The sequence below is a fragment of the Perca flavescens genome, chromosome 21 (assembly GCF_004354835.1).
Source record: "Perca flavescens isolate YP-PL-M2 chromosome 21, PFLA_1.0, whole genome shotgun sequence".
Classification (NCBI taxonomy): Eukaryota; Metazoa; Chordata; class Actinopteri; order Perciformes; family Percidae; genus Perca; species Perca flavescens.
In genome coordinates, this window is record NC_041351.1 from 18,596,878 (window position 1) to 18,621,541 (window position 24,664).

General features: G+C 40.7%; 2 protein-coding genes across 2 annotated transcripts; one reads left to right on the plus strand and one right to left on the minus strand.

Moving 5' to 3' along the window:
- The first annotated feature begins 2,129 nt into the window (after positions 1–2,129).
- bhlha15 (basic helix-loop-helix family, member a15) lies at positions 2,130–4,422 on the plus strand. Its single transcript, XM_028568011.1, has 2 exons — positions 2,130–2,261; positions 3,064–4,422. Exon 2 carries the CDS (start codon positions 3,123–3,125, stop codon positions 3,678–3,680), a length of 558 nt encoding a protein of 185 aa, XP_028423812.1. The 5' UTR covers positions 2,130–2,261; positions 3,064–3,122; the 3' UTR covers positions 3,681–4,422.
- tecpr1a (tectonin beta-propeller repeat containing 1a) lies at positions 4,389–23,903 on the minus strand. Its single transcript, XM_028568010.1, has 24 exons — positions 23,724–23,903; positions 19,210–19,451; positions 18,462–18,644; positions 16,819–16,941; positions 16,605–16,724; positions 15,864–16,038; positions 15,674–15,774; positions 15,217–15,318; positions 14,942–15,090; positions 13,966–14,573; positions 13,514–13,659; positions 13,210–13,365; positions 12,757–12,906; positions 12,372–12,529; positions 12,027–12,257; positions 11,382–11,478; positions 11,084–11,163; positions 10,886–10,942; positions 8,338–8,512; positions 7,883–8,018; positions 7,147–7,239; positions 6,941–7,047; positions 6,665–6,784; positions 4,389–6,339 (listed from the first exon to the last, which is right to left on the minus strand). Exons 2-24 carry the CDS (start codon positions 19,432–19,434, stop codon positions 6,199–6,201), a joined length of 3,633 nt encoding a protein of 1,210 aa, XP_028423811.1. The 5' UTR covers positions 19,435–19,451; positions 23,724–23,903; the 3' UTR covers positions 4,389–6,198.
- Positions 23,904–24,664: the final 761 nt, after the last annotated feature.

A 24,664-nucleotide genomic window follows, 5' to 3' on the forward strand; every position in this document is an offset into this window, starting at 1 on the left:
ATTATGACAGTTTCCTTTAAGCTAATGTGCTACCTAGCCTTAAAATGTAAAAAATGTAAAATTGTATCTGAATTATTCAGCAATACTTTCTATTTTGGTAGAAACAAAAATATGAATTCATTAAACATTTTAGTTACTGCTGCCACACTGTTACATTGCTTGTTGTGCTACATTTTCTTGTTAAGCGGTGCTTGCTAGCTGTTAGCTCAATTGTGGCTTTTCCTCAGTGTGTCATTGTGGCTACTAAAGTTCATTGTTTTATTATGAAAAAGTTCTAAAAAGATTTTTTAATTCTCCAATTTAGAAATAATTATAAAGGTGATGAAAATGTGCATAGAAAGAACACTAGCATTAGCATTACAGTAAAACCTTTGTTGTTTAGAATATTTAAATGCATTTCTGAAACATTAAAGAAGAAAACCTCCTTTGAATTGATCTATGATAACAGATCAGTTAGATTATTAACAAATAAAAATTATATATGGTAGATACAGAGAGCAGAACTAAAAACCTATTGCTACTTTTCAAAAAATGTATGTAACCAGTTACTTTTACTACAATGTCAAAACAAGTGTCCTTTCTTTGAGTTAGGAGTTTAAAAAATGTACTTTCAAGAATCAAATTTTATGTTAATTGTCAGGATTGTTGTAGCTTTTGATAGTTTAAGAATATAGATTTGGAAAACTATACACTATGGAAAAGACGTAGAGACTGTGGGGTATTTCTGATTACCACCATATAAACGCTGTGAAACATGATTTAACTGAATGGTCAGTCAGTATATCTCACTGCCATGACACCACCCTGTCTCTACTCTTCCTACAGTGGGAACAGACAAATAATCCCAACTGCCAACAGTTGTGTTTGGGCCCCCAGATCAAACAGACATGGAGGAATTACTTCAGATCACACATACAAGTGGGTAAGGTGTGTGTGTGTGTGTGATTATTCAAAAAGGCTTATACTTGTGTTATGTCCTTGTGTGTTTGGTGTCTTTGTTCCGTTTACAGTAGGTTGATGATCTATATTAATGCTGGGAAAACAACAGTGCGGTGTAAAAAGTTTAAAACCGTTTGTCTGGTTAAAAAGTAAAAACAATGGGACAAAGTTAAAATAAGACCTGGCCCTGCTTCTGTACATTCAGGTGTAGCCTGGAGGACTGTATTCAAATGAAGCAGTAGAAGGTGATAAGCCACAATGGAAATTATGTTAACTGCTTGGAGTTAAAGGAGTGTACGAGGAACCAAAATGTAGTGTTTCTGACCCTTTTAACCCTTTAATCTCCTTGTACTCCGAGGCCGAATCATGTTAATAATGTTAATAATTGTGTCTTTTAATGGAGACTGTAACACTGTGATGTGACACCATGTTGATAATATGATGAAAACAATATTTGAAAAGAAAACACTGAATCATTGTATTTTTTTTTATAGTATGCTGATTATCAGCACAAAAGTAACTAAGTACACTCATTTCAGTACAATTTTAAAGCAATTGTACTTTATTTGAGTATTTCCTTGTTATGCTACTTCATAATTCTACGCCATGTCATTTCCAATGGAAATATTTTATTTTTAACCCTAACCCTACATTTATTTAATAGCTGTACTTTTAGATTTTACCTTGCACAAAAAAACATTTGCTCAGTTTATAAAATATAATGCCCTGATACTGATTCAACTACTAAAAGTACTGCTTAATGCATCAGTGATAACGAGCTGATAATAAGAGATTGGAGCCATTCTAGATACTTTTTATTTTTAGTTATTTTTACTTTTAAGTAACATTTTTAATGCAGGACTTTTACTTGTAATGTATTTTATAGTAAGTAATGCCACTTTTACTTAGTCCTAATAAATTATCTGAATATTTGTTCCACCACCAAGTGCTAGATTATCAAATAAAATGGTGAATAAATATTTGATTTAGTGCCTTTATTTTCTATTGGATAGCATTTCTGGACACTAGTGTTGTGACATTGTGCAGCAGCAGCAGCAGCAGCAGCAGCTGCAGCCTGTGTGCACATTAAGGGCAGAGCTCAGAGCTGCAGGAATGGGCTCGCTCTCTGATTGGCTGAACAGCGCTACGTGTACATCAGTCAGCTACAGGTAGCTCGCCTGTGACAGTTATCTGCGCGCGCGTGTCTTTCTGCTGTTCTCTCCGCTCTTTACTTGATATGAAGATGCTTTGAATGACCGGCTGCATGGTGGATGATTTTTCTGTAAACAATCAGCAGGATTAAAGTTAGTTTAACTTCCAAGGTAAGACTTTTTATTTTTATTTTGTTGAAAGTGTTTCATTAACTTTAATGGCTGCTGTGTGTGCACCATTTAGCCTTCATGTACAGTAGGCCTACTTCAGTGAACGAAACTGACTTTTGCCTGTTTATCTCATAACAGTTACAACACTAACGTAGGGGTGATTAAACTTGAGTTTAAAGAGAGGGATGTTGATTGAGAAATACCCTGGAGTTTTTTTTGTTGCTTCTTTTTATTGTTTGCACCAATCATTGTAAAACAGCTTTATCTATAGCAGTTTAACACATTAGCATATTTGATGATATGGTTGAAAGAAATTTCCATTGCTTGTAAACCCACTGGGGTGAATCTATTCAAATTGAACTGAATTTACACCTAACGCTACAGAAGATTTCAACGTCATGACTGACTTCAGGAAGTTCATTCATAAATTCAATATTTTAAGCTAAACATCTACTGTTTGGTTAAAATGAAGTCAAAGAGCATTGAAGGTGAATGAGCTGAGTGTTGGCTGGTCTCTGTGTTTTTTGTGAGTGTAACCTTGAAATGGGCATTATCGCAGGGCCGTGGGGATAAGAGAGGCGTAGATTAGCAGACCAACATCGTGGAGTTTTCACACTGCAAGAGGCTGATTAAATACAACAAGATGCAGGGCTGTTTGAGTTGGAGAGAGGCTTATTCAGTATTTGGGGATTACTTGCTGACGGGGAGAAGACTGTATACAAATACTTTCAGGACTTGATGTTAAAAGGCCACTTTTGTAAGTTTTTCGTCCTTTCTCTAACATCCCCATCTTTTCTTCCAGGCCTGTTGAAGCTGTGAGATCTACACTGTCAGAGAGAGAAAGGTGAAGGAGGCAGCAGGATGAAGTCCAAAGGGAAGGCCGTGAAACCATCCAGGAGGACCTGGACTGACCCTGAGCCAGAACTAGAACCAGACACAGAACCAGGTTCTAGTGAGCAGGAAGGCTCAGAGGCCTCTGTCCGGATCGGTGGCTCCTGGAGGGGGTCGCTGAGGGGCGGGGACGGCAAGCGCCAAGGAGGTGGAGGCCGGCGGCGCAGGCAACGTGGCTCCAGCACCAAGGAACGCAGCGTCCGCCGACTAGAGAGCAACGAGAGGGAGCGCCAGCGCATGCACAAACTCAACAACGCCTTCCAAGCATTGCGCGAGGCCATCCCCCATGTCAAGACCGACAAGAAGCTGTCCAAGATCGAGACACTGACCCTGGCAAAGAATTACATCAAAGCCTTAACCACGGTTGTCGTGGACATGTCAGGGGCCTGCCTGCCTGCTGGTGGGGTCCCCTCAGAGGCCAGCACTGCCAAGCTGCTCCAGTGCTACCAACAGCACCTGGAGGAGGAGGGGGAGGATGATCTCACCCAGTACCTCACCCACATGCACAGCTTCAGCCAGCACAGCTAACAGTGGCTGCAAAGGTGGTTTGAAGACCAGGAGGCTGTCTCCGAGGCAGAGAGGTGTGGGGTTACCTTTAGGGCCAAATCTCAAACTTTACCCAGTTCCTTCAGGCTCTGGGATCTGCTCAGAAAGTGGTTTTCTGTAGGAAATGGGTGCTGACCTCTGACAATAAACCCATGCTTGACCACAGCAAGAGGTGGGGCTGTCTAGAACTTACCCTTCATGCAAGTCTATGACGCCCTAGCAGACTGCACAGTGAAACGCAGATGATTCGTGGTTATGAAGGGTGACAAGACTCATTTGTTTTTGTACTCAGAAAGGAAGGGCTAATCTTTCACCACTCTTGTATGTTCATTTCTCATCTTCTACGGCTTTAGCCGCATGTGGCTGGAGCTTGTTCTCTTTTGGGTTATCTTCCGATCTTCTTGTGTATTTTCTGTTGTTGAGAAACCTGTTGAGTGTAGCCTCTAGTCATAACTGTCACATCCAGGATCAAAAGAAAAGCAAGCAGCGGACATGAATATTAAAATGTGGAAGCTAAAAAGTGTTTGCTCATGACGAAAATCTATCACGCATTTTAGAACACTTGTCTTCTTACAGGTTGTGCACCAGTTAGCCGGAAGGCGCAGATGATATTTGAAGTGTGTGTTATTTGACTTTTACATGTCTGGAGGTAGGACTTGGTAGTGAAAAAGATCAGGAGAAACTATTTGAGGAGTTATTATCAATAAACACATTTATTTATTGACAAGGACTGTTACTTTGACAATGCACAACACTTGAGAAATGTACTCCACAATGTCAACAGCACTGATGTGTTGCACGCTACAGTAACACAGTATGATGTTAGTTATTCACAGATAAAATAGACACATCTCTGTATACGTTCCACTTTACCAAAGGCTGCATTATATTTAGACAGATTATGATAAAGGGGAATTTAGGCAGCTGTTAACATAAATGAATACCTGAACGGATTCATCAGCGTGTTTAAGAATTTATTTTAATGGAAAACAAACTGTATTTTGAATGAATTGCGCTTTGGCAAATGTACAAACACTACTCCACCTTTACGCATTACCATTTCAGCAACCACTATACTTATTAAATAATATATTTTTCAGATTTATAACAAAAATAGTGTTTTTTTTGTAACATTTTCTTTGAATTGCTCATTCAGTCATTCTACTACCACCAGGAAGTAGACGGCATGCAAATGCAAACATTCTCCTGAGAAAGAGGAAGGTTCAATTGTAGCATTTCAACCACAAGACTTTTAAAAGTAATACGCACTTTTCCCTTATTTACATCGCTAACCATTGCACATACTCCATGACAACATAATGATAATATATTTTTCGAAAAAATTAACATCTTGATAAAACATAAGACAACTGTTTTTACAAGGCAAGCAGCCACCACCACAGGTAAATAAAGCCAGTGCAGGTCTTGTTCCAGCTGCTACATGCTGGCTCCAGTTAAACACTCCAAGTGCATTGAAGTCAATGGGAAAACATTTAAATTCCTTACAAGTTGTTACAGTCTCAGTTGTACCAATAAAAATGGACTAAAGCTTAGAGTATGTTTTGGTGTGCTTGCCCTAATTCACAGATGTCTCAGCCTATCACACTCAGGCTGTTTCTTGCCTGTCTAAACTCGGTTCACACAGGTTTCACTACATTACCCTAAATTGGATTTTCTGTCTCCAAATTGGCAGGATTGTTGCATGCAATACACCCAAATTTAGGCTTCAAAAATTCCTCTCAGAAACCTATACGCAAATGCTGCATCCATGTTCTGTGGTATAACATTTTACAGATGTGTAAGATCAGCAAAAAGATTAATCAGCCTGTGGAGCCGGGATCAAACATCGTCCTGCATGCTCTAGTAGAACTTTAGGCATGGCTTTACTCTGTTGGAACATTTGTTAGCATGTTGCCTGTAGGCTAATATCAAAACATATTTCTTTTATTTTGTACAAGAAACAGCAGCCCTGGAGCTGACTGCAGCTAAGCAACTGTAATTTAAGTAGACAAATTCTTCCCCTTTAAAAAAAAATAAAGCTCATCCTTCCACGTTCATATCGACCTTACGTGAGGTACTCTACACAGAAACTACAGAAAACCAACAGAAACATCACAGCCTGATAAATAAATAAGGAAAAATGCATTAAGACCATCAAGTTCAATGTCAGTGACCAAAGACAAAGAGCAAAATTAGACAGAAACGCCCGCACAGTTCAGTAAAAATGAACAACATTTGGGTCAAAAGATTAAAAATCTCCAGAGAAAAGGAGACGGATTTAGCTCAGCAGTTTATGGTTTTTCTCCAAAATATCATAACTTTCTGTTACACTGACTGCAGTGATGTGAATACTAAAGGTTGTCCTCCAGAGTTTGGACTTGAATCAGCATCGCTGCTACTCCAGTGTTAAAAATAGAAGTACTTTCAAACAAAAGCTACATACTACATATTACTAGAAAGGTAATATGGTTTAAGATGGCTATGTACAGAATGTGTGTGTCTAGCATCCCACAGCATCGCCGTTGACCTCCATGTTCCTGACAGGCAGGGGGCTCTGAGGGGCTGGGGCGGTCAGAGAGGGAAGACGGATGCGGGGCGGCTCCATTGAGTTCCCTCTCACTGTGATGTGGTCCCATCCACCCTAAAAGACAGGAAAAGAGAGAGAGAGAGAGAGAGAGAGAGAGAGAGAGAGAGAGAGAGAGAGAGAGAGAGAGAGAGAGAGAGAGAGAGAGAGAGAGAGAGAAATCAGTTCCAGGAACATGTCTTTGTGGCAAGTAAACATATTTACTCTCTGGCGTTAGGCACAAAAAGCACAATCCACTGTCCAAACATCTCAGCCTGCAATCTGATACAAAAACATTTTCTAACTAATATTACTACCTACATCCGGCAAAATAAAATATTTAAGACTTTTTAATACCCTGACAACACTGTTGTAGTACAGTTTAGTTTGTTTGGTGCATTACCCCAATGCCGTAGTCCCACGACTGTCCTTTAGGCTCCATAGGTTGGACTCCGAGTCGATGGCACACTGTTCCACAGCTCAGACTCTGGCTGCCCTGCACCTTGTCCGCTATGATCCACACCTACCCCACAACAACAAAACGACAAAGATCACCCATAAACAAACAAACAAACAACATGCAGGGTTGTTTAGAACCTCAAAGTGGTATTTCTTATGGTGGAATGATGTGGTTTCCAAATAAAATAAGTTAGTGTAATACAGTGCTGGTGGTACTGACCTGGTCCAGAGGCCCTACAGACACCTTGCGTACATTATTAGAGATGTGTTCCCAGGAGGAGCCCTGCGGGTAGCTGGGGGTCACACCCTGCCGGTACCACAGGTTACCTGGACAGGAAATCCAAAACAGAAATATCAGATACCTATTTGTTAAAATCAACGTTTGCGGAAAAAGGTAAGCTCTAAATACAAATGCAATCGCTTTACCATTTTCATCTACAGTGTAGACTGATGTCCTCCCGACTGACACCTGCTTCAACTTCTGTTTGGCTGGGGAGGGGATGTGGTACCAACAGTCTCCTGCAGAGGGAGACACAACAACAAAATACTGTATGAGTGAAAATCATCTTTATTTGCAGCACAAGAAGCTGACAAGTTTTGTTTCCCTAACTCTGTTAATTTTTAAGTGAATCTAATGTTTTAGATCAGAGATCTTCAACAAGGGGTCTGGGACCCCTAAGGGTTTCTCAGAGTTAGTGCAGGAGGGCTAACAAAATTATTGAAATTTTCTTTTTTTTTAAATTAAAATGTCTGAAAATAAACATTAACATGAATCCAACATATTATTAGCAAAGATAAATCGGCCTATAAGTAAGAAAAAAATTAATAATTTACACATTTGATGATAGGTGGCCTATAGGTAGATACAGTTAAGCTTAAGGATTCACTTTGCCACATGTTTAACATCAAAACATGATGTATAAATAGGTCAACACTTCTTATGTTTAATAGCTTAGTATTGTATGCACCATACAAAGCTATTTGTAAAGTTTAATGTGCAATTTCATACAACAGTAGTAGGGGTTCCCTGCTCTGTCTCTCTTTCAGCTAAGGGGTCCTTGGCCTAAAAAACATCGAAGACCCATGTTTTAGATTCAAATTGCATGCAATGCATGACATTCTCTGTTCTTCCACACTGAGAATCAGAGTTTCTCCCACTGACCTGCCGGGCTCTGTGGAGAGACCGATCCCCTGTAAAAGGCAGAACCGTCCTTGGCAATAGCCCAAACCTGGCTGGCTGCTCCGATGGAGATGGACTTGAAAGGCTGGTCAGTCCCCACGTGGAGCCACGAGGATCCCTGAGAGAGCAACAATTACCTCCCAAGTACTTTTGAATTGTCTTTTGTTGCAGCTACACTGGAGGTATCTTTGCATTGTCCATGTTTAGCCACTTATCAACAAGAATTAAGACATAACAGATGTACTGCTGTACTCTTATAACAAAGTCATGAATGATAACCGAGTCAAAAAAGCCTCCATTAGGGCTCCGTTAGTCGAAAGCAGGACAATGTGGTACTGTTCCTCACAGGTGCAACGAGAACAGGAAAATGGCTTATGAGTTACTCACCAAATGGTGTTCATTAGGGTGTCTGTATTCGTACAGTAAATGTGACTCACGGCAGGTGTCAGTGTGGTGACTCCCAGTCGGCAGAGCACGTCTCCCTTGTTGCTGATCGCCCACAGAGGAACCACGTCCACGCTGCTCTGAGCTGCACACGGCAGAATGGTCACATCACTCAGTGATATAGGCGGAATCTCTTGCCAGGGTCCTGTGGTGGTCAATTTACACTTTCTGTGCAGGAGGAAAACACATTGCTCACAGGTGCCCCTAACTGCAATTTCTGCAACAAAACATGCTACCGGAGTATGAGTTGTGGCCATAGAATCAAGGCACTGTTGTCAAATGTGGTTTACCTAATCAGGTTTGTCAGGCTAAAATAATCCTGCTAATTCTCATCCAGCTAATTTGGTCATTTGAAAACAGTTTGATGATTGATTTGATAATCCTAGATGAAGTTATTTTGAATAACAGTACACTCTTATTTTGAAAGTTTGAACCGTGATCAGTATTACAGTATTTCTGAATTGCTAAAACACTAAAATCCATTTGCAAAACCAAAGTTGCAAGTGTACAAACCACTTTATTGATTGAATCACACAGTTTGCAAAACTTTAAACACTTCTCATGTGGTTAGACAGAACTAGCAAATTGGAATCACTCTTTGTGCAAAACTGTAAACACATTGTCATTCACAAAACACATGTAGCATTGTGGTGCACTTCAACTAAAAATGGCACAACACAGCCCCCAAAAGTGAAACACAAGCAACACACTGTTGGCATCGGTAACACACAAGCACTCAAAATTGAACACAACTGTTTCAAATCAGTAATGTGTTGCACCTAATCAGTAATCAGGATATAAAGCCATGTCAAATCCAAATGGTGAGTCTCTCCACAATTGACCGTGTCCTGAAACGCAACCTGATAAGCCTACAGAGTACCATTTGAGAGAAATTCTGAAAGGGTAAAAGAGCTACGATATCAATATGTACAAGTAAGTCATCATGTCCAGAGATTATACAGCACTATTGAGTTACTGTACATTTTTACTGTGTTGAATGTAATGCAACACATGTATACAGAGGCATGAAGCCTGGAATGCTATGTCATTTACGTTACTTCAAAAATAAATTTTTGTTCATTTCTATAGAGAATGTTTCAACTGGATTCCATGAAGAGGTCTCATGAGTGCATCTTCTTGGATGAAGCTGGCTTCAATCTCACCAAGAGGAGAAGGAGAGGCCGCAACATTATTGGTCAATGTGCCATTGTACAGGAAAATCTCATTCGGTCAATGGATGCAGCATGTGACAACATTGGAGTGGAAGCGATTCAAGGTTGGATTCGGCATGCTAAAAGATTCTTTCCCCGTTGTTTAGCAAGGGACAGGATTGCCTGTGACGTTGATGAGGCCCTGTGGCCTGACCATGCACAGAGGCATGATGCTGAGGCAGAATGATTCCAACACATCGATCTGCTGCATATTTTGTTTGTGACGACATTTATGTGTGCAGGATTGTGCAAGTACTTCATAATAAATATAATTTTTCCCCTGCTCTGCCCTGAGTGCAGTGTTTTGCATTTATCTCTGTAGTGTGTAATGACTGCTGTGTAGTGTTTATGTATTAGCTGGATGTGTGTGTGTTATCTGAAAACAGTGTTTGGTTTTGGGTAAAGATAACATAGTTCTGAAACAATTGTTTGATATAGCAAGACAAGTCAAAGGTTTTGACAGTGTAGCTTAAGTTTGGTGATTTGTGTTTAAGGTTTTGAGAAAGCGAGAGAAACATTCAAAAAATGTGTTTTAGCAATTCAGAAATACTGTAATATGTTCGGATGAGTGATGATCATGTGACATTATCAAGATCATGTCAACCATCCCAGCATGCACTGGGGCAATAATCCATAAGTGTCATTTTATGTGTTCCTGCATTGTTACTGGTGTTATTTTGTTCTACATTGTTCTACACAATGTTTCCACACTTTCATCACTGGTGAACCGTTAGATATAACATGTGAACATACAGTAGTTCGATTATGAGTCATGTTGGTACATCATAGGTGGACTTTTCAGTGATAATCAGAAGTCTATTATGAAAATGAAACCTTGCTAAAATCTCTTAAAATGCATCTTTAATTACACAATTTTCAAAAAAATCTTTCAATGTCAAATTAAATGCCCTATGTTCTGGCGCCATTGGTCTTTTAACAGTCAGAATCTTCGAGTTGATTTTATGTCTTTTTGCTCAAAGTATGTAATTTATAATGCTTAAAAAGAAATTGTACATATGCTCATTTTATTGTGTTCAACACCTTAATATATGTCAAATCAGCTATACATTTAATACTATCTAGATTTAAGATCTATTGTAAAAACTTTTTTTGTGATTAATTTATTCAAGTATTGCCTACTGATTAATCATTAAATGTATTTTCCCACACTGACCAAAGATCAACTCCTGCCAGACCTCTTTCTCTCTGCTCTGCTAAATCTATATTGAAACTGCTAATGTCAAGTGCACAGGCTGCTCTCAGGCCACTGTGCACCTGCTGAGCAAATACATTGGAGAGACTTATATGACAGTGTTGCTTTTTATAGTACCTGGCCCATCGCCTGCGACGCACAAAGTCCTTTAGCGTTTTATATCCATGATATGACCTGCATGGAGAGATGGGGAAGGGGCGGAAATAATTGCAGAAAAATAAATTAATAAATTAGAGTCCTAACTATAAGGGCAGCGTAGCTTGATAAACTGACACAGCAGGTGGGTTTGAGGAATGAATGGCAAATTAAACCTACGCTGGAAAATCAGCTGCGTATTGCCAGCCTTCTCTGTCTGTCCCCCCAGACACACTGTAGTCGATAGCCCAGTCAGACACCTGAAAACAAAAAGTATGGGAAGTGAAACTCTGAACACATCTGTATTTCTGGCTACACACCTAGTCTGTGATAATTCAAGACCAAATATTTATAGTTTGTTTCAGAATGGAAGGATTGTGGTTAATCTGTGCACTACAGGACTGGTTTCAGATCACCACAGGGCATTTCCTAATGTGCGTGTGTGTGTGTGTGTGTGTGTGTGTGTGTGTGTATTTACCCATGTCCACTGAGGGGAGGGGGGTTTCATATTTGTTTTTGTGCACTCATGTAGTCCTGATGCATCACTCCACATGTAGCGGTCTGTAGGGAGCCCTCTAAATGAAACCAAACACACTTTAAATGAGTCATGAGTGACTTTATACTTCAAATCAAACGTTTAAAAACAACATGGACATGTAGCATAGTAGTGTTTGTATTTGTTTGTCACATCATAGTGTTATATTAAAAGGTTTAGACTAAATGTCATATTGCTCTGCTTAACTCAAAATTTGGAACCTAATCAAATTGCAGTGACAGGTAGTCTTAGAGAGATGCCGTATGTATTATGGTATTTGTCACATATTTCCATGACATGTAAAGTGTAAACAGTAAAAACAGAAATGCGTAGCCACTGCTTTTTCATCGGTTCTTAGATTTGATAATCAAATTTTTTTACTGACTCCCTGGTGGCTATGTACAAACAGTCAGCCATATTAGCCCGGGAATTTCTGCGTTAAAAACATTATGCTACCATAAATAAATCAGTGCAAATATTTCAGCAACAGTTTCTACTGGCAGATTTATTTCACAGATGCCAGCTGTGGAAGTGAAAACTTCCCCTCCTTAACTTAGATGTCAGCGTTGCCGGGAGCGAGCACTCTACCTGTTGGTGTAGCCGCTGACAGGGTTCCACCTCTGGTTCTCATAGATGTAGACACTCTTGGCATCCACCTGTGTGTAAATGTTATCCGTGCTGCTGGACAGTCCCTGGAAGATGCCTCCTCCATAGCCCCCGGTGTAGACCCAGGCAGTGTGGTCGTAGCCAATCCCCCACACTATGCCAACACTGTTGCACTCCACCACACGTAGGTGACCTCCAACCTGCCGCCAGAACCTGCACAAAAGGGAAAAAAATGCTTCATAAAGGCTGAGTAAATAAAAGCCAATGTGGCCCATATTAGAAATTACAAACATATATACAGTTTATTCTTTTCACTCTTATTCTTACATTTGGTCGCAGGGTGTGGGGTAAGGCATGGCCTCCAGACTAGGAGAGGGCTCACTGACAAAGATGTCTCCTTTACAGGTGACCGACCAGATGGCCTGTTTGGAGGGAGGACCCTGGATTACCCGTGAGTCGCAGCACGAGTCACTCAACAACGCCAGCTTGAGACCGGTGAATGCAGACGGATGGGGTCGGAAAGGAAGGTAGAGAAAAATGCAGAGTGATTAGAAAAACAGAAAGAAAAGCAGAGAATGGTAGGAATGTGTGTGCACATCATTTGGGCATCTAGATCACCTACAAGATTGGTATTCACCATTCTGGTTTTCTGAGAGTAAAAAAAAAAAAAAAAAAAAAAAAAAAAAAAAGGTTGTGCTGTATCCATACGTACCCAGTCATGCATCTCTAGCTCTGTGGCTGCTGCCAATCTGATTGGCCACCTCTGTTTGGTCCGCTCAGGAGTGTAGATGGCAAAAGAGTGTTTGGAGTCATTTAGCACAGGAACCAGGATGGTGACCTCATTGATGAAGGCATGCAGGTACTGGAGAGGGACAGCAGAGAGGGAAGAAGAGAAAAAAAGTAGATAGAAAGTTAGTAAATAGACGAAGAAACGAGAAGGAGAGAGAAGAAGTATGAGTGCAAGAGAGGAACGGCAGTATTGATTCATTTGAATGACCCCAAATGAATCCAACATATACGTTAACATTTACAGAGATTATGACAATCTGACCTTGACACTATCAAAACTATTTTCCTCAAGAAGGCTTATGAAACTCACATTTTGTATTGACAAAAGTCTAATTCACACAGCATCAACCTGAAAACACACACACTTCTTCTTCACCTTCTTCTCCTCATAAAAGTTGTAATAGATGAAGAGGATGCCGTCCTTGTTGCCCTCTGATCCTGAGAACTGCTCCAGGGCAAAATGAACATCTATCCACTTGTGTGGCTTCCAGTCTCTCCACCACTGCATGGTTCCCTTCTTCACCCACACAGACTGCATTGGGGGTAAGCGGCCAGGCAGAGGAGAGAATTAATTAGTGATAAATAAAAGACGGAAGAAATAGGTAGAAAAGAACAAATATCCTGAAGATCAAGTATAAAAGCTACTGCTGTTGGGCAGGTCACAACTTTGCTGCAGGTACCTGTTCTATGGCCTGTTCGTAATGTCTAAAATTATCTATCTCTCTTTTGGTCCTCTCACTGAGTTGCTCAAAGATTTGTCTTCGCCAGGCTGCCGTCTGGGCTGGGGTGACAGACAGACTCATTGACTGGACTGACTGGATCATCGCTGGAATGAACAGAAAGGAAAAATCAATAACTGAAATAAAGAAAAGAAAACCATATGGACGGATTATTTTTTACCTTAACTGCACCACAGGTTTCCTGCAGACATGGAATTAAAATGCAATCATGCCTTGGTTTTGGAGCTAAGATGTTACATGAATAGTCACTTGTAGTCAGGTGTTATGGAATATATTGCCACACCATTTCATACAGTGCATGGGTTGTAGTGTGTTTGTAGTTGGAGATCTCATTGACCTCCAAAACCTGATTCAACAATCAAAATACTAGATAGCGCTCTCATTTAACTCACATGAAGCATTCATTGAGCAGTTGAACCAGTTGAGTTGGGAGTGACTGTCCACAGAGCAGCCGCCTCCACTGACCCACGCCCATAAAGGGTGCTCATCTGCCCCATATGGGTCCTCCATGGCCAGAGTGTATGTGGCCACTGATGACAAGCTGCAGGTGTCAGCTGAGTCCACCACTGCTCCAGTCTGGACCGGATGGCCCTGCGCCTCCTCTAGATCCACATTACTCCACTGGGGGTCAAGAGGACCTCCAGAGTGGCTAGGGGAAATAGCTACACCCGCACAGGGGGCTTTGATCTCTTCTTCTCCGGGGAAGGGTTCCTCCTCCTGAACAGCTGGACCAGCAGGAACGCCCTCTGTTGAGGTCTTTCCTGTTTCTCGGTCAGAGACGAGTTCAGAGATGAAGCTGTCGCTGGTGACTTTGGGGATGCGGGGTTTGGGGGTTTCAGTAGGTTGGTCAGAGTGGTCTGTGGGGGCATCAACAAAGGACTCTGGTGAGCTGGAGGCCACGAGGCAGCTGGCTCCATCTGTAGATCCTTTCTCTGGGTCTGATTCCACATCGCTCACTACTGACTGAGCACGCACCTCACCACAGAAGTAACATCCAGCACTGTGACATGGAACGAGAGAATGAGGAACTGAATTTTTCCCAGCAAACATTTTAATTTTGACATGATGGCCTGCACTGGAAATGTATGTCTGTAATCTAATTTAGCCGTTTACTGCCTCTTACAGTGGTTACTGAACCCCGATTATATCAATTTAATCACATTTGCAAAACAGTCCTGTCATAAAAAAATAGCAAATAATTATAATCATGTAATTATAAATATTTGGTGTGTTATTAAACCTTGACTATTATACGAGTGTGAGCTGTGTGTGGCTCTACAAATGTCAGCAGCCCACTCCCTAAAATGTTGACTGAATTCTGTCTATATCTGTGTGTGTGTGTGTGTGTGTCCACTGAGGCCTCTCCACCTCTGCAGGCTGCCTGCGCTGGCACTGGAGTGGGATCGGTCTCCGTCTCGGGGGACGGTGATGGCCCTCCAGGTTTTCCCACTCAATTCACTAGAGGTCACACCTTGTCGGAAGTACACCGCCCGATCCTCGGAGCCGATAGCCAACACCTACGCAGCAACAATAATTTGTTGACTTAAATATGTCCAATGCTAAGGTAACCAGCAGAGAGGAAGGTACGTGACATGCTGCTTCCAGTTTTACGCAGGGTGTGATGTCATGTGGCTGGAATTTACCTGGTCGTTGAGTCCGACGTTGATCATGATCATTTCTCCCACCATGCTGATCCAGCCGGAGCCACATGGGTTGTGGGAGTTCACGCCACGTCTGAACCACACCTGGCAAAGCAGGAGAGTGGGGAGAAAAGTGCTCTTTAGCATAACACACATCTGCTTAAACACGTCTGGTTAATACCAATACTGGAAATTGCATTGATGAGTATTAGGAATAACTATAGAGTGAAACTATATATACACACACAGTTATGTAAAGGTATGTAAAATGTAGGAATGTATAATAATATGTAATAAACAATGAAGTAAGATATTGGATATTGGCAATACAAATAAGCAAACAACAATACTTAGTACTTAATTAAAAGGTAGCTGGTATTTGTTTAGCAGCAGTAATCATGTAATCATCAACTAATCATGTTGTGCATCTTTCAAAACGTTTATAGTAGAATTTTCTTACTTTGTTGTCCTTGGTCAAAGCCCAAACAACATTGTTTCCCACGGCTACATGTGTGGCTCCCACATCCGGACTGGGAGAGTCCACCACCGCCCAGGAGGTACCTGACATGCAAAAAATATGATTCTCAAAACGTAGAATAAACACAATTACACGCAAACAACATCCTCCTCCAACCAGAGAGCAGGTGTACCTTTTGGGCAGTCCCTGCTGATGCCTTCTCTGACAATGAGCTGCCCCTCCCATAGCACCGCCCAGACCAGATCCCCCGGCCCGCAACTGATCTGGACCACCTCCCCGGGGATAGGGATGTCCTCCCAAAAAGAACCCTCAGGATTGTGGTGATAGATTCCCTCTCTGAACCACACCTGGAGGGAAAAGAATGGGTGAGATCATCAAGCGTGATAGCAGGACAGTAAGTGAGGAGAGAAAATCTATCTGCATCAAGCAATGCAAATACAGTTGTTTATCTGACAAGACTGAGCGTGTGATCTTGCTATGGGCATTAACAAGATCAACAAATAATTAAACAGACACACAAACAGTATAACAAAGTCTGAAAATCCATTAGAGAAATTACATTTGATGCAGTTTATACAAATTATATTTTTACAATCATCACAGCCTTTATGAGCTGCATGACAGCAAAGGTTCAGTAGTACAAACTGCAAGATATGCTTCCATAGTTAGTTGGGCTCTATAAACTATGCTGTATTACTGTAATACATAATTGATTGATGCTTATTGCTCTTTCACAGTGGCAAATACCAGAAAATGTGGCCCAGCATGCATGAAAAGAGAGGACAGTAATAGGCTATTTTATTAATACTGTCACTGACTTAATTTGTACAAATTAAAAACTAATCAAAGTACATTGCCATGTATACCACAGTCTAATGTGGGTGTTGCATGTGTGTGTGTTTGTGAGCTGTACCTTGCCCTGCAGGGACACAGCCCACAGTGACAGCCGGCCCCTGGGCTCCTCGTTGATCTCCCAACCTCCACAACTGATGTCGCTGAAAGGATCTGGTAGAGTTGTCTGCTGTGGGGGGATCTGTCAGCACACACACAGGGAGAGTGACACAAGTAAACAAACACACAAACACACACACATACAAAAATACACACACACACACACACACACACACCTTAGCCCAGGTGTCCATGGCTTTGTACCTCCTGTAACGGAGCCATCGCCTGCGACGAACACAGGAGTTCCACTTCTTGTCTTTGGTGTAGGTGGCAGGAAAGTCAATAGCATAGGTCCATCCCTGCAGATACAAAAACCTCAATCATTAAAACAAGGCAGGAATTACGAAGGCAGAAATGGATGCTGAAGTAAGGCAATGCAAGCAGTAAAATAATAACTACAAAATTCCGCATAAAATTTTGACAGCGTGCTTACTACTTGGTGCACATCCGATAACATTGGCTAACAGTAAATCTGCTGTTTGACAGGGCCTACAGTAAAGAGTCTCCATGATAGGAGGAGGAGTTTGTGTTTTGTTTAATTCAAACTTTAAAATGTTCCACATATTTCATGTTTGGGATATAATGTACAGACTCAGAGTGGGGGATCCAACTGACTGAGTGAGGAGCAGCAGATGCAAATTTATTTTTACCTTGCTACACCATCCACTTTTAACTCACATGCATTTATTTTACATCAAAATGTAGGGAATGTTGTGCCCTTTCTGACAATGTGCTTAGGGAGACAAACAGACTTTCACATGAGGCACAGTGAGCTTCCAAGTGAAGCGTTGTCCACCAACTGCAACATGCCTCCTGTATTAAATCATACAAGAAATACCAGGAGGAGAAGAGAAACTGCCCTTTTTGGACAGCTTTTATCCTCACTTTATTTACACAAAACACCATAATTACACAGGATGTTCAGCAGGATATCTCTCGGAGTATTAAAGATCAAGCGATAGGAGTTAGTTTTTTTTTAGCTAGAAGCAGGACTATCAAAAGGTGCACCAGAGCCTCGTCTCTGTGAAAACAGCTGTTGGTGTTGAGGCCTGAAGGCAGTTAGGAGTCAGTCAGTTGGTCAGTGAGTCCATCATGAAATGGTGATGGTGGTGGTGCTGACGTTTGTTCTTTAATTCAAAACCCAAATATATGCGACACAGAGCAGGTAACAAACAGGGAACCGTCTGCGTCCTTCCAGATAATTTGTGTTGTTGTTGTTTCTATCGGGAGTTGGTATGAACAGAGCCAAAAATGTAGGTGCGGTGGATTCCATAGTTACCAGCACAAATTTTCCTACGTTCTGACCAACCATGATGTATGAAGCGTGAAAACTGTAGGGGAGAGAGCAATTTATTCAGAAAAATGTCAGAGGATTGTCCTGCAGCTTCACCCTCTGTCCTCCCCTCTGGCTCTCAACATTCCGTCCTCTTACACACACATTGGAAAATCTGAAACGGTTTGAAAATTGGATGATACATAAACTGTGATTTGGTAGAAACCGTGCTTGATATCAGAATGCCCATTGAGCCCAATGAAGGCCAAAGTCTTGTCTTTGGTTTAAAAGTTTAATTATTTTTCTACATTAAAGTATGGCGATAACGTATGGCCCCAAAGAGGGATTGTTTTGAGCTATGTTAAGCGATTTCCCGAAGATTTCCCATTAAAGTCAAGCAGAAAGTTTGCAACGTTCTTTTGCAAAGTTTGTGAAAACCGTGCAGCTTAGAAAAGTCAAACCACACCATTGAACATTGGCACACAGATAATAGTCATTGTGCCGATTGAACATTGGCACACTGAATAATAATAATTGGACACTCACCCCTTTCTCTGTGGGCTCACCCTCAAAGTTTTCATCTGCGTACCAGTCACCTTCCCACTCCCAGCTGTCAGAGGGAATACGGAAGTTGTCCAGAGGTTGGTGTTGCAGACCTGTGACATCACTCCACTGCCAGCGGTCGCTTGGCAACAAACGGTCTGAGAAACCATCAACGGGATTCCATCGCTGACAGAAAGAAAGAGGTGGCATATTAGAGCACACACAGGGAGCATGTACCCTGGAGAGGAAGTCACAAGATCAGCCACTGCACAGTATTGACAAATTAACTAACAGTTGTGTGACAACAACCTTATGGCCCAGGACGTTTACAAAAATGAACAGGAAGCAGGTACTTTTTCTACCATTTGAGTTCCACATACAGTATTTCACTGTATGTGGTATTTTTCTTAAAAATAGGTTCAACATGCTTCTGATGTGCTTGTGAGGGCACACAGCAGCTGACAGTGTGCTGGAGCTAGCAACAGAGGAAGTGGGACACTGCTATTGTAATGTTACACTTTCTTTTTCAGTCACTCAAACACACATAACAAGTCCAAGGGGAGCTCCACATTTTCGATAGCACTCAAGATAGGCCTACTTTGTGTAGAAATTAATAGGATAGCCACAGAAAAATATAAAAAGGTATTTTAGCCAGCATAGCGGGAGAAAATATACCATGGCTTCTTTTCTTTGTGTATTTCTAACATTGACTTATTCAGCATCTTCTTCTTTTTCCCCATTAGACACATACGTGATTCTCGTAGGTCTCCTCCTGGTAGCGGACTGGCAGGTCAGAAGCGTGGACATTCAGGTAAATGTTGTTGTCACAAGCGATGCCCCAGCAGCACTGCTGAGCTGCCGTCACCCGCTTGAACTCCATCTGGGCATCGTGGCACTGCTCCCACAGCTGCCCCGCTGTGGACAGGCTGTAGACCCGCCCGTACACATCCACCGCCCACAGCAGGGAGACAGGCATGGTGGTGCACTGGGAACCTGGGTGAATGAATGAAAATATATACATACACGCTTTATTTAATCAGGAAATCCCATTGAGATCAAGATCTCATTTAAAAGTGAGACCTGAGTTCAAAATGAAAATTCCAACAAAAATACAATCAAATAAAAATAAGAAATATTTAAATATCAAGACAGCAGTATGCAGGCGTAATTTGAAAAAAATGTATACAATTGTTTCATACAAATAAGTTAAACATATTAAAGAAAACCCATTGATAAAAAGTGCATTTTAAAATAACATTGATGCAAATACAAAGATGTATGACTGTTAGTACTATGTAAAATAGTCACAGTTAATACATCATAACATACACTATTATAGCTGCATAATTACAGTATGCCCAATGAAATTATTCAGGATGTGGTCATCATTTTATACAGATTTACAAATGTATCTTTGCATGCTGTGTGATCATGCCCTGAAGTTCAGAGGGTTTTAAAAATGCTTGTTATAATGAACCCAATGGTGTGTCAGCCTGGTCTGAAAAGGTTAAGGAGGAATGAGTCTGACAGAGAGCACTAAATAGATTTACTGGGCCAGAGAATTAAATTAGAAGCTGCAATGTTATAATAGAAAGAATTAGATGGAAGAATTACATTGGATTCTGTCATAAAACAACATACAAAGAAACATTTGAAATTGGTAGCAGAAGAGAAGAGAACGACAGTGTGATGGTGAGCCAGCGTGCGGCATGAACAATATATGACCTATAATCGTTTTCACATTGAAATCGCGATTTGAAAGAATGCGACGGCGATTAATCAAATCTAATCTGCAATATTTAGTTGAATGGTTGGTGTAACATTTGGTTTAACATTTTTTATTCCGGTTTTTATTTTTACTATTTTTTAATAAGATAAATGCTGGAATAATGTTACATATCACAGATTGTTAACAGAAATGTCCTATTTTCAGTGGATTTTTCATTTGCTGGCAATTCATATTATTCATCTATGTTCTCTTCCTTGCATAAGAGTAAAGAGCAGTTTTGATGGTGTCTCATGTTAAAATGCTCCATGACATGTTTTATCTGTTACACAGTGTAGCTAAACTTTAAAAAATAAATAAATAAAAAATAAAATCGTAATTGCAATATCTGGCAGAAAAATCGCGTTTAGATTTTTCCCCAAAGTCGTTCAGCCCTACACTGAAGCATCTTAGTGGAATTTAGCCATTGTTCATTAAATCAACACCTGTGCTGTTCCTACTGTGATGTGGCAAAATGTCTTCTGTCAAAAAGGCTATGGCATTTTGTCCATCAACTTTAATGTGTGTGTGTGTGTGTGTGTGTGTGTGTGTGTGTGTGTGTGTGTGTATACAGTGCTGCTCATGAGTTTAGGAACCCATGCTAAAGTTGACTAAAAAGAGGAATTTAAAAAAAATCATCTTTTGGAAATTGATCTTAATGCCTTAATTAAAGAAATTAGGAAAAATCCAACCTTCAAGGACACCAATTTTCTTTGTGAATGAATAATGTATCGTAAATAAATATTCTTCCTTAAAATACAGGGGGGCGTAAGTATCACCCCTATGTTAAATTCCCATAGAGGCAGGCAGATTTTTATTTTTAAAGGCCAGTTATTTCATGGATCCAGGATAGTATGCATCCTGATAAAGTTCCCTTGGCCTTTGGAATTAAAATAGTCCCCCATTATCACATACTCTTCACCATACCTAGACATTTATTTATTTATTTACAATACATTATTCATTCACAAAGAAAATTTGTGTCATTAAAGGTTGGATTTTTCCTAATTTCTTTAATTAAGGCATTAATATCAATTTCACTGCACTTGCACTGTACAACACAATGTTTGTATTGTATGCGAGTTTTCTTATATAATTTGGGTAAGCAAAAAGCATGACCTCTAAACCAATGCTAAAAATCTCACTTGGAGCAGAGCTGTACACATTAATCAGCACCGTCATGTGTTGAGGTGGCAATGATCCATTGCTCACTGTGTTTTTTTGGTTTGTTTCCACCACTTTACTGACCCAATTCTACATCCTGGACAATGACATCCCAACATTTAAGCCTGCATGGCAAATGTGAAATGCCATTTGATACAGTCTAAACAATGCAGGAGTTGCTAAAAGCTTGCTGTTAAGCATAGGCGGAGTTTGACATTCGAGCCAGGGGGGGGCAAAAAAAAAAAAAAAAACTCATTGTAGCAACTGAGACCTGGGGAACACAGCATGATCACATATGGACAAAACAAACATGCTAAATAAACATAGGTTTATTTTTTTTAAGCAGATTTGAATTTACATTGTAACAATTTAAAACCTCGAGCTCAATTTAGTTAAAAAAAGAAGTCCATAACGCATATAATTCTTGAGCGACAGATACAAAAAATCCACAACAATCTCTGTCCCCACAGGGCAGGCGCTCTGCTGCTGCGCAGGCTGTACGCTGCTCTGTTCACAACGCTGCCTGTTCTGCTTAACGTGAAAAAGCTTAACGTGGTTTAATGTACCTCAACAACTTTCACCAAATTTATCATGGCCATATCTTGAAATGAACACTTATGCCTGTCAAAAGAACTTGACAGGCTATGGCGAGGAAAAAGCGAGGAAAAAGCTTGTACCTAAACAATGATTACCAAATATCTCTCATATTGTTCCTCATAACCACTGAAAACTGTCAAAAAATCTAACCATAAATGTGGTGATTACTGATCGTTGTTTAGGTATATTAAACCACATTAAGCTTTTTCATGTTAGGACTTATAAAGCCCATGAGAACCGTTGGGAGTCAACCAACAGCTGCTCCGCTGAAAATGTGAAGCAGAAATGTCCGATAACGTCCATAATAATTGGACTTTGGGTTCTATTTTTTTTGACAGTTTTCCGTGGTTATGAGGAGCAATATTAGAGAGAAATTTGGTAATCATTGGTCATTGTTTACGTACATTAAACCTGACCTGCGCGAAAGAGAAAAAAAACGTATGCGTCATTGTACCCAGCACTTCTGGAAATGTACCTCCGAAAGAGTCTCTGTCCCCAGCACATTTCAAACCAAACTGACGCCCGTGGGCACGGCTGTGTTGGAGCACAATAGACAGACGGTGGCAGAATGCCCCGACACTTAAATTCAACTAACATGTAGGTTAACAGTGAACAATCAGTGTTGGACCTCCAGTCTGTTGAGATGCCTCTCCAAACGCAGAAACCAAGCGCAATCGCACCATAAAACGTTAAGACACGTTAAGAAAAAAGATCAGTATTTTGCCGTAATCCACTGACATGAAAACAAGTCATCCACAGCGATCAGTAGATTTACAGAGTCACGGTGTATCCAGCGAGGCCTATACGCGCGTCACATTCACCAGTCAGCTCCAAACAGGTGAACGAGGTAAACTTTACCGTTTAAACAAAGTGGAATAAAACGTATCAAAGTCCAAATCTACACAAAACGCGCATTCAATTAATAAGCTGACAGCAAATTTATATACATGGCATTTAGGCAACCTTTATTGTAACGTTGGCACGGTAAGATGTCCCGACTAGTGCAACAAATTGTTTTTTGCGTCCTGCATATGCGTCGACAATGGTCTCAGGTGAGAGGCAGAGCCCTGAAAAAATATTATTTTTACTAAACAGTATATGAAATCAGATGTATTACCTAGCCCCATTTAGTTGTTTTGTGTTTTTAAAGTATTTATAAATATCTGTTATGTCAGAAGTAATTATTCCACTCATTTTTGAAACAATGCAATTACCCGTTTCAGCTACCATGGGGGGCAGTGCTCCCCCTGCCCCCCCCGCAAACTCCGCGCATGCTGTTAAGTGGTTTTAATTTCACAACATTGCAGGGATGCTGCTGCTAAAAGGCGTAACCTGCGCTATAATACCGGTCACCTACATTCAGTATGCTGTATATTCAGCTCCTAATGATAATAAGTATAAAAACAGACAACGTAAGGACACAACGACAGTAACATAAACAGCATTTTTTTTCTTTTGCAATATGCGTGACGCTTGTCAACATTACAAGCTATGTAGCTGCATAAGCACTGTGCGTGCCAACGACACGAGCTACAAATTAGCATCACTACCGCAGGTGTGAATGACAATAGAGTGAAATGTAGCTAAGCTATAATTCTCCAAACAAACGCTCGCTCCTCGTACAGTAAAAGCAGATTTAGTCTTTAACGACAACACTCATCTTGCTTTTGGTGCAGGCTTACAGGCTTAACGTTAGCCCTCTAGAAATAGCAAATGAACAAGAGTTCAAACACACCAACCTTGAGGTGCCTCTCATAAACCGTCAAACGGCGCAGGTGGGGTGTCCCCGCTGTTCATTCAGCGAGTAGAGATGAATGAAAAGCTGTCTAAATCATAAAGGGGTAATCTTTGATATTCACATCATAACACTTGTCCTCGTGAAACAGGAAGTGTTGCTTTTTGTTTATTCCTATTGGCTGTTTCCGCGGCAGCAGATGTTTGTAGCTTAAAAAGTCAACAGGTGGCGCTGCTGGCTTATAAACTGAATAGACGATCATGTTCAGCTATGGAAAGTAACAGTAGCTCAAATACTGTACTGAAGCAGGCCTACAATTTTAAGGTAGGGCCTGACCCTAATGTGTATCCTTCCTTACTTAACGCTTATACTATTACATTTTTGTTAGCCTCCTTTTTTACATAGTTTTATCATATGAGTGTGAAAGTTTTCTTTGGATCCTTAGTGTGTGTAATCTTACAGCCCACATGCCTAAAACAAACTGCTCTTTTTCTCAGTTGATATATATTTCTGTTTATCTTACAGTCTTTTTACTGTTTATTAAATGTATGTATGGCGATTAGTTTGATACTATCCGACTATGCTTCTAAAATCACAGAATTTTAGTAAAAACAGGTCATCATTTTCATCCCAGTCTTTTTAAGCAATATCTAATGACAGGCCGTGGTATGTTGTGATTATATCAAAGTTAAAGGTCCCAGGCATGAAAATTTCACTTTATGAGTTGTTTTAACATTAATATGAGTTCCCCCAGCCTGTCTATGGTCCCCCAGTGGCTAGAAATGGCGATAGGTGTAAACCGAGCCCTGGGTATCCTGCTCTGCCTTTGAGAAAATGAAAGCTCAGATGGGCCGATCTGGACTCTCCTCCTTATGAGGTCATAAGGAGCAAGGTTACCTCCCCTTTCTCTGCTTTGCCCGCCCAGAGAATTTGGCCCAACCATGA